Raw genomic sequence first — 9,894 nt, 5'->3', positions numbered from 1 at the left:
CCCATCTCCATCCCTTCCAATCCCCACACACTTACCCCGTGCCCCACATCCCCATTCCATCCCTCGTCCCCTCCGGGCCAGCGCAGCCCGCACCCCATCGCATCTCCTCATCCCATCGCATCTCCAGCCCCCTTCCAGGACAGCCCCGTCCCTATCCGCATCCCGTCCCCCCGGGGCATCCCACCCCATCCCATCCCATCCCCGTGCCGCCATCCCACCCCACGGCCGGCCCATCTCGCCCGGGGCCGAGCTCAGCGCCCCGCGCGGCCCAGCGGGCCCGGAGCCACCCGGATTCCGGAGCGCAGCGCGGGGGTGCCCGGGCCACCGCCCTGGGGCCGCCGGGGTGCGGCGGCTGCAGAGCCCGGGGCAGCCCCGGAGCCTCCTGGCCGCGTCCCCCAGCCCCGCCGGGGCGCCCGCCCCACGCAGCCACCCCGGCCCCTGGCCCGGGCCTTGAAAGCCATGCGGGTGACAGCGGCTGCGGGGGGACACCGGGCCCGGCGATGCCTCTCGGCCCTAGTGCCCGACGTCCCCGTGCCCTCGGCTCCCTCGGCCATGCCCATCTGTGGGTGCCCCCCCAGGATGGGAGCCCCCAGCACCCTCCCCTGCAAGAGGGAATGGAGCCAGGTCTGGCGGCTGGGCAGGCAGGGGACACCGGGGTGGCCGGAGGGGTCCCTGCCCCGCAGGTGCTACTCGCCCCATGCCCAGATGCCAGAGCTGAGGCCTGGGGCACCACCCTGCACTGAGGCCGGGTCCCCGTGCTCCAGCAGCACGACCCTCCTCCCCCCCCGGCCATGCAGGAGGGGCAGGGAGTGCAGGGGTACCCATGGGTGCTGGGGAATGGAGCTACGGTTTCCAGGCAGGGGCTGTGGGGGGTGTCCTGGGCACAGGCACTGGGGGCAGGGGCACAGGGCAATGGGGTGGGGCAGAGAGCACTGTGTATTTGACATGTACATGGGGGCCGGGGGCAGTAGATTCCCTCACTGGGAAACCTGTGCACTGGCAATGCCTGGGGCAGCGTGTGCAGGCAGCACTGGCCGTCAGCACCTTCCTGGTGCATGTACGGAGCGCGCAGGCCTGGGCTGTGCTCAGTGTGCACAGCGCAGCGTGCGCAGGAGGCAGCACACTGGTGGTGTGTCCAGCATGGTTTGCACAAGCCCTGTACTTGCAGTGCACAGGGTTCCTGGGCCACGTTGTGATGCATGCACACACAGTGCACCTAAGGCCGTGGATGCTGCCAGCATGCTGGCAGCAGCCACAGAGCCGTGCACAGGCAGTGAGCTCAGTGCAGCGCAGCGTGCGCCAGCAGCGTGCTCGCGCTGTTTTCGGTGGTGCTGCAGGAGTGTGCTCGGTGCAGTGCACGTGTAGGCAGCTTGCTCGCAGCACAGGCAGGGGGCGTGCTGGCCATGTACCCCGAACGGGGCACCCATGCAGCACACCCCAGTATGCTCAGAGTGATGGCTGCAGGCTGGGTGTGGGGCAATGCCCAGACAGCACGCACAGAGCATGCACTGGCAGCGTGTGCAGTGCAGTGTGTGGCAGTGCTCAGTGTTGTGCCCGCCAGCAGCACGCTCTCTATGGGCTTGGGGAAGGACACAAGCAGGGAGCAGCAGCACTTGTGGTGTCCAGGCAGTGCAGTGGGCACTGACACTGCATTGCATAGCCCCTGCACCACCCACTCATGCCACATGTGGGGAGCGATCTCGTTTTAGGAGCTTCCCGAGGGCAGTGGTGCTGGGGATATGTAGGATGTGGGAGTATGGTAGTACCCCTACTCACCCCTAGGCACTTGGTGCCTGGACAGTCCTCTGCTGCCACCCTGGCTGTCCCCATGGCTCAGTTCCCTCCTGAGGGACCCTGCTGAGCACCACCTGAGCAGGGTGGCCTGTGTGACACTGGTGTCTGTCCCTGTCACAGGTGGCCTCAGCAGCACCATCCCATCTCTGACCCCAGCACACAAAGGTGCAGGTGCTCCCCGTGAGATGCTGCAAAGCCCTGGCTCCTCCTGCCCCCCCACTGCGCAGCCGCCCCACCAGCCTCCCCATGCACCCACGCTATCCTCGCAGAGGAGGAATAATTCGGGGAAACCATAGCAACCCTGGGCGGCACTGGGGATGCCAGCACCGCTGCTGTCCCCGGGTTCCCCCACCAGCACAGCCTCACGTGGCTCTGCAGGCAGGGGATGCTGCTGGGGCGGGCGGGGGAGGACGTGCCCTTGTGGTGTAACTGGAGCAGGTGTAACACACGCTCCCCTCTACATGTGCCCCACTCTGTAATGCAGTGCCCATGGCCCCAGGGCATGGGGGAGCACGCAGTGGCTCCACGGGTCTGGGGCTGGCTGTGGTTGAAGGATCCACCTCACTGCTCCCTCTGCCCCACAGCCCCAGCAGCTGCCCGTCCTCATGGACGGGGTTCCCGGGACCCTCACGTGCCTCTTTTATTTTGCAGTGCTGGGATGGAGCCACCACGGGGCCTTCGGCCAGCTCAGCCCACCCACACTATCCCTGCTGCGGCCGGACCAGGTAGGACCCTGGCCCACAGGCCACGATTCCCTGCCCGTGAGCAGCCCCGACGCCATGGGGATGGGCTCCCCAGTGCCACTGCTGGCATCACCACAGCAGGGGGGTGCTGCTTCCCTGTGCCCTGTGGCCATGGGCCCTCCCAAAGGCACCTCCTGGCCTTTTCCAGACTGGCCTCAATCTCTCCCTGGCGACTGGGCTCCCCATTTCCCCCAGGGACGTGTCCCCTGCTGCCTTCCCCCCCAGCCTGCCCAGCTTCACCCCTTGCCTAGCATCCATGTCCCCCCGGCTTCAGGACAAGACAGGGGTTTATCCAGGTGGGAAACGAAGGCTACAAGGGAGCCAAGGCCTCTGCCACGTCTCTGCTTAGTTGATACTGCTTCTTGACAAATAAAGTCTGTTCCTTTTCTCCCTGAAATACATTCCCTGTGGTCCTCTGCTTCTGTTCAAAGCAAAACACATTTTGCTGGCCTTTGCCATGCACCTTTGTTGTTTCCTGGAGCTGCTCGCACACACCTGTGCTTCCGTGCCTCCTGTCCACGTGGCCAAAAAAAATAGAGTGTTAAAGACAGTTGGGTGTCCCCACTGTGGGCAAAGCTGGCTGTAAGCACACTTGGTGCCAGTTACAGTCTGCAGACATTTTTCAATGGTCTTTCAGTGAACATCACTGCAAAACACACCAGATCCTCTGGGACCTCGTCTTCTTCCCTGGTCACTTTGGGGGTTCCATGATCATGCTGATGTGCCTCCTCGTCACATGTGTGGCGGGGGACTCTGCCCCCCCAGCTGGGAGCATCATCCCACAGCAGGCAGCAACTTGCAGCACCATGGGCGTTGTGCTGTTGCCTGGTGTGCACCGGATCCTGTGTCCTGTGTAGACTCGGGAGCTACAGCCCCTGTCCCACCAGCAGAGACATGACCTGGTGCAGGACAGCCTGGGACATGGGAGAGGACAAAGCTGGAGGGCGCTGAGTGAGCACAGCCCCTCTGGGGCTGGATTATTGGCAGGAGTCTCAGGTGCACAGGTAGCCCAGGGGTGCTCCAAGCTATGGCTGGTGGGGAAGTGGTAGAGGATGTGGTGAGTGCTCACAGTGCCTGTCCCTGAGCGATGCTGCTGGTTGGGCTGTGCTGCCCACAGTGCTGGGATTGGGTGCATCATGTGCTGGGACAAGGGTGTGCAGTCCTGGGAGACCCCCTGGCTGCTTGGATGGTCACGGTGGGATGCCAGGTACACATTTCCCATCTGCTACAGACCCGCCCCTTACTGAGTCCCCCAGCCCCTGTTCGGAGCTTTCTTGTGATGCTGCAAGATGGTCCCCATGTCCTGTGCCCTGGCCCCAAAAGCTGGGGCACAGAGGTCAGCGGCCTCCTCTCCCTACAGTGAGCTGGCACAGCAGTGCCACACAGCTCTTTCTTCCCAGGTGCACCTGCAGGTGCTATGGCATTTGGTCCTTTATTTGTACTCTGGATTGCGAACTTCTCCAACTGGCGTTTTTCTGCTTCTCCCCCCAGCTGGGAGCAGCCTTCTAAAAGCAGCAGCGGAGGCTGAGACACCCCTGATCTCCCAGCTCTGAAGAGGTGGCTGAAATTCCCCTGAGCCAAGGGCTGTGGGGCTTTATCCTGAGCTGTCATGGCCCCTGAGATCCTCGCCAGGATTTAGGGACCTTGTCTGTTTTCTTGCAGGGCCAGCTGCCTTCCTCTGAGGCCATCTGAAGGGGACTGGCGATAGAAGTGTCACTTTTAAGATGACACGAACAGATCCACCTGATATCCTAGTGTCTACGGTGTACCAAGACATAAAGGTGGCCTCCACAGCCCCTGGGGATTCGATCGTCCGCCAGCCCCTGCCACGATGTGATGCCTCCATGTCCTCCTCCCTGCCCCACGAGCCGCAGCCCTTCAACAAACGTCACTGTAGGAGCTTTGACTTCCTCGAGTCGCTGGACGAGCAGCTGGGCACCCCCCCAGCCATGGAACGCCCCTGCCCACATCCTGGAACTCTCGAGCCTGCGCCAGGGCTGCCAGGCAGGCGCGCGCCTCCGAAGCCAGACCCCTACAGTGGCAGGGCTGCCCCGCCAGCCAGGGAAGCTTCCCGGGGTGAGCCGAAGAGGCGAGCCCGGTCCAAGAGTGCACCACGGGTGAAGTCCACCTTCACGCCAGTGCCCATCGCTGTCACAGCATCACCACCACCAGCCCGGCGTGGGCGGGAGGCGCTGCGGGTGGTGCGGGAGACGTCCCGTGCCGAGCCTTCACCGCGCCGCGAGAGCCACATGCCCCTGCGGGCGCTGGCCAACGAGGTGCACCCCATCAAGCTGCAGCCACAGCGCAGCAGTGTCAGCCGCATCTCCCCACTCTGCGTGGGCAGCAACTGCTTTGAGGAGGGGCTGGGCACCAAGGTGGGCGCAAGCCCCCATGTCAAGTGCCGGGTGGATATCAAGCCAGATGAGGCGGTGCTGGTGCACACCACTCGCAGCCTGCGGGCCACACACAGCAGGCCAGAGCCACCGCGCTGGCCCCGCACGCCTGGGGCTGCCCGCAGCCTAGCGGTGCCAGGGAGCAGGCAGGTGTCCGTGTCCCGCACGCCCACCCCAAGTGACTCCTACAGTGGGGAGCCCCCGCTCCTGCCCTACCCTGGAGAGTACTACGAGGTGGACCCCCGGGCGCTGGCATACCAGACGGTGCCAGTGCCATCTTCACGGGAGTTCAGGGAGTACCCCGAGAGGGGCTGCATGACCTTCTCAGCCCCCAGCGTCCCCACCAAGTTCTTCTACGCAGAGGAACCAGTCCGGTGCCCCAGCCCCACTGTGCCCCTGCGGAGCTCGGGCTATGCCAGCTACCCCTACCCCGGGCGCCATGGCCCTCCGCAGCACTTTTATGCAGAGGACCCAGCCAAAGCCGGTGTCCACACGGTGCCACCCCGGACGTTGTACGTGGAGGAGGCACGGGGCTTCCCTGTGCAGGAGGCACCCACCCATGCCTTCTATGGAGAGGAGCCCCGCTTCTATGCGCCCCGTGGCACCCCCATCAAAACCGTCTACACTCAAGATGCCCGGACATACCCAGCCCTCGGCTCCTCAGCCAGGGTCTTCTACGCTGAGGACTACGGGAAGTACCGTGAGCGGGAGATGCTTTCACGGACATGCCCCCCTCCCCGCAGCACCCAGCCCTTGCACTTTGGCGATTGGTACTGCCCCGAGCGGAGCGCGCTGCCTTACCAGAGCTTGCAGGTGTCGCGCTTTGCCCCACAGCCAGCTGGGCGTGAGGCCATGCTGTCCTCCTGGCATGCCAGCTACAGCACAAACCCCCCACGGCTGGGCCGGGACAGCCAGCACTACTCCAAATCCTGGGACAACATCCTGGCACCTGCAGCACGCAGGGAGGATGCCCTGCAGCGTGGGCGCAGCTATGAGAACCTACTTGCCCAGGAGCAGCACCGTGCCTTATCCCCCGATGAGCGCCGGCAGCCGGTGGTGATCAACCTGTCAAGCTCACCCAAGCGCTACGCTGCCCTGTCCCTCTCAGAGAGCTCCATCCTTGAACGTGTGCATGCCGATGGCAGCCGTGGCCCCCTGGGCCGCTCCTGGTACGTCACACCAGAGATCACTATCACCGACAATGACATCCGTGCCAACGGGCTGGGCAGGAGTGAGAGGCGCTCAGCCAGCTGGGATGTGCTGGATGCTGGGCGGGAGCAGGTGCCCTGCGCTGTGCCCTACGCCCCACAGCCTGTCTCCAAGGAGAGCGGATCAGCACGCCAGCGCAGTCTGGAGCAGCTGGACGAGCTCATCACCGACCTTGTTATCGACTACAAGCCAGCACCGGGCCACCATGCTGGAGACAGGGACAGCCTTGCCGAGCAGCTCAAGAAGCTCCTGAGCAGCAGTGCCCCGGGGCCACCCCGGCGGAGCGAGGGGAGAAATGTTCCTCCTGGAGCGCCTGAGGGGCTCCGGCCTACAAAGGAGCAACCAGGTCCCAGCTCCTTTGGTAGCACCCCGCACCCCCAGCCCTCCCCGCCAGCCACCAGCACCTTTGAGAAGCCGCTGGAAAACTGCTCGCCCGACTTGAGCGCAGAGGAGGACGACATGATGATGTGCTCGAATGCCAAGTGCCGGCGGACAGAGACCATGTTCAACGCCTGCCTCTACTTCAAGTCGTGCCACAGCTGCTACACATACTACTGCTCCCGGCACTGCCGCCGCGAGGATTGGGACACACACAAGGAAAGCTGCGTCTATGGGCGTGTGGGCAGCGTCTGCCGCCACGTGCTGCAGTTCTGCCGGGAGAACACTGAGGTGCACAAGGCCTTCTCACGCATCGCCAAGGTGGGCTACCTCTCCCGAGGCCGTGGCGTGCTCTTCCTGGGCTTCCCCAACTCAGGTTCGGCTGAGAACTTCCTCCAGTTTGGCCTGGAGAGCCTGCTCATGTCCCCTACATACCTGTCCTTGCGGGAGCTGGACAGCTACTCAGACAACCTGGGGGACTACGCCCGGGAGCTGCGGGAGACCGGCAACCAGTATGACCCTGATGAATGTTTCCTCTTAAATGTAACCGTGGCCGTGGCCCAGAAAGTGCCAGAGAGGCCGTCTCCGAAGATGCAGGTGCCAACGGTCAGGAAATATGCCAAGGTGGCCTTAGCCTCCTCCAGCCCCGAGAAGAAGATCCCGAAGAAGGAGCGGGACATGGAGACCTTGATCCTGACGCCACCACCTGGCACAGCGGACATCGACAAGGAGGGCGAGGAGGGCCGCAAGGCGAGGGAGGTCTGCTTCATCAACATCCAGCGAGAGCTGCGCATCCGTGGCGTATTCCTGCGTCATGAGTTCCCCACTGTCTACGAGCAGCTCTGCGACTTCGTGGAGAGCAACAAGCGCTTTACCCCCACCACCATCTACCCCATTGACAAGAGGACAGGCAAACAGTTCATGTGCATGATCATGGCAGCCTCCGAGCCCCGCACCTTGGACTGGGTGGCCAGCCCCAACCTCCTGGATGACATCATGTGAACGTGGTGCAAGGCCCCCCCCCAGCCCCCGTTTGACCCCTTCTGTAGATAGGTGTTTTCCTGTGGGTGCGGTGGGTCGGGCACCCTCTGGCCTCCCGCGGGTGCCGTGCCAGGGCAGGATGCTGCGCTGGAGGCAGCCGGGGGCGGGGGCCGCACTGCCGGGGGCCGCACCCAGAGTTGCTGGGCCGGGGCAACCGCGGGGGGGTGGGAAGGAGCCGGGGCTCGCCACGGGGCACTGGGCACCCCTGTAGCTGCTCAGTGTCCGGCAGGACCCCACAGGTCCCCAGGTGCCGCGGCCGGAGCCCCTCCGTGCCTGCCCATGTACCCTTCCCGTACCCAGGAACCCAGCCCGGCGCTCCGGGACACGTCCCCGGGGGGGTCCCAGGGCCCCGCTGCGGCACCGGGAGGAGCCTCCGGAGCCTGAGGGGCACCGCTGGGCGCTGCCGGCGGCCCGGGGGGGTCTGCGGGGCCCCCCGGGGCGGCGGCCGGGGCCGGGGGGGGGGGCGGGGGGGCGCCGCCGGGGGTCGCGGGGGGGGGGGGGGGGGGGGGGGGGGCGGAGGCGGGGCCGGGGCGGGGCCGCCCCACCCGATGAGGCCCTGCCCCTCGAGGCGGCTCCCGCGGAGCCCAGCCCGCAACGGGCGGAACGGGCGGGGCCGCGGGGCGGGGGCCGCCGCGGAAGGGGCGGGGCCGGCGGCGGGCCGGGAGCGATGGCGGCGGAGGCGGAGCTGGGGCGTGTGGCGGACGTGGAGATCGACGGCGGCGGCGTCTTCAAGTATGTGCTGCTGCGGGTGCGCCCCCGCCACGCCGCGGCCGGGAAGGAGGTGGTGCGGGGCCACGGCTGGGCCGAGTACCACGGTGAGGGGCGGCGGTGGCGGGAGGGAGGCGGGCCGGGCCGGGCCGGGACCCCCGCAGGCGGGACCTAGCAGCTCACCCCCCGCCCCGCCCGGAGCCCCAGCGGTGCTGGTAGCGGTAACGGGCGCTGCCCCGGCCGCCGCGCCGGTTCCCCGGCCGCCTGACGCCGCGGCCCGCTCTCCCCGCAGCCGACATATACGACAAGGCGGCGGCGGAGCTGGAGCAGCAGGGCTTCGACTGCGAGTGCCTGGGGGGCGGCCGCATCTCCCACCGGCACGAGGAGAAGAAGATCCACGTCTACGGATACTCGGTGGTGAGTGGCCCTGCCCAGCGGCGGGGGGCTCCGGGGGTGCCCGGCTTTGAGGCCAGCCCATCTCTGAGCCTAGCTGGTGTGTCCCTGACGTGGGTACGCCCGGGTCGAGGAGCTTTCTGTGGATGTGACGCCTCCTTTCTAACGGCTGCCGCTGAGACAGCACAGATGGCTGCGCTAGGCCTGCCGCGTGAAATGAGGCAGCATCTGAAGGCAGGAGCACTGAGCAGATGACACAGAGACCGCAGATGAGTGCGTGCTGAGCTGGGGGTGTCTGCAGGAGCCACGTTTTATGTCTGCACCAGGCCCACCCTGGCCAGACAGTGGCCTCTCCAGATCTGTTTCTGCTTCCCATCCCTGCTACAGCTGAAGTTCTGGCCAGGTCCCTTGAGGGGCTCAAGGTGGAGACCATGCACCTGTGTACCCTGAGAATGGTGTAAGTGATAGCAGCTCTGGTTCTGCCAGCGCCTATCACCCAGGATGGCTCTGGAGTGGTGAGGTGGCACAACGCCTGGACGGGCGCAGTGCTGCCTATCAGTCAGCACCAGGCTGAGCTGCACACAGTTTCAGCCGGTGTCACATACTGGTTGGAGCCAACGAGCCTTTCACAGACAGGGGATCAGTGGCATCTTCCATGGCTGTAGGTTTCTCCCAGAGCATCCAATTGCTTTGAGGTATCTCAGCTGCTTGATAAGCTCTTATAATGATAACCATGCCTGCTTTACTTTTGGATTCTCTTTCCTCTTCCAGGGCTTTGGGCGAGCGAATCACTCGGTGACTACAGAGAAGCTGAAAGCAAAGTATCCGGACTACGAGATCACTTGGGCAGACGAAGGCTATTGACGTGATCCGGTGGGGCAGCAGCACTGGCACCAGCCTGGAGCTGGTGGGGCCACCTCCAGCACTCAGGAAATGGCAGCAGGGGCCCTGTGCTCAGCAGCACCTGGGCTCCACTGTGTTTTCCTTGGCATTTAATTTGCTGCACTGATGAGCTTCCATCCTCCAGGGGAACTTGCCCATCTCCGCTGTCACTGGACTTTCCATGTGCCATGGACTCTTCCCATCTCCCTGCCATGAGCCGCAAAGCCCTACAGTTGAAGTCCTTACCTGGCTGAAGCTGGTGGGCACTCAGCCCTGGCCTCCCCCCGGCACGGGTTTGTCCCACGTGTATATGAGGATTAAACATGTTGGGGAGTGCACTGTCCCTGCCCATC

At 65.0% G+C, this 9,894-nt stretch overlaps 2 protein-coding genes across 3 annotated transcripts; both read left to right on the top strand.

Moving 5' to 3' along the window:
• The first annotated feature begins 880 nt into the window (after positions 1-880).
• On the top strand, positions 881-7,707 carry AJM1 (apical junction component 1 homolog). Its single transcript, XM_035341633.1, has 3 exons — positions 881-2,519; positions 4,200-7,611; positions 7,662-7,707. The coding sequence occupies exon 2, from the start codon at positions 4,262-4,264 to the stop codon at positions 7,517-7,519; it is 3,258 nt and encodes a 1,085-aa protein (XP_035197524.1). The 5' UTR covers positions 881-2,519; positions 4,200-4,261; the 3' UTR covers positions 7,520-7,611; positions 7,662-7,707.
• Positions 7,708-8,179: 472 nt separating this feature from the next.
• On the top strand, positions 8,180-9,894 carry PHPT1 (phosphohistidine phosphatase 1). Of its 2 annotated transcripts, none has more exons than XM_035341642.1 (3): positions 8,180-8,373; positions 8,559-8,683; positions 9,431-9,894. In XM_035341642.1, exons 1-3 carry the CDS (start codon positions 8,226-8,228, stop codon positions 9,521-9,523), a joined length of 366 nt encoding a protein of 121 aa, XP_035197533.1. In that variant the 5' UTR covers positions 8,180-8,225; the 3' UTR covers positions 9,524-9,894. The 2 variants fall into 2 exon arrangements, with proteins under 2 accessions (XP_035197533.1, XP_035197534.1); XM_035341643.1 differs by having other exon boundaries at positions 8,207-8,290.

The sequence above is a fragment of the Oxyura jamaicensis genome, chromosome 17 (genome assembly GCF_011077185.1).
Source record: "Oxyura jamaicensis isolate SHBP4307 breed ruddy duck chromosome 17, BPBGC_Ojam_1.0, whole genome shotgun sequence".
Classification (NCBI taxonomy): domain Eukaryota; kingdom Metazoa; phylum Chordata; class Aves; order Anseriformes; family Anatidae; genus Oxyura; species Oxyura jamaicensis.
Note: the sequence above shows the minus strand (reverse complement) of the source record. Positions and strands in the feature narration are given on the sequence as shown.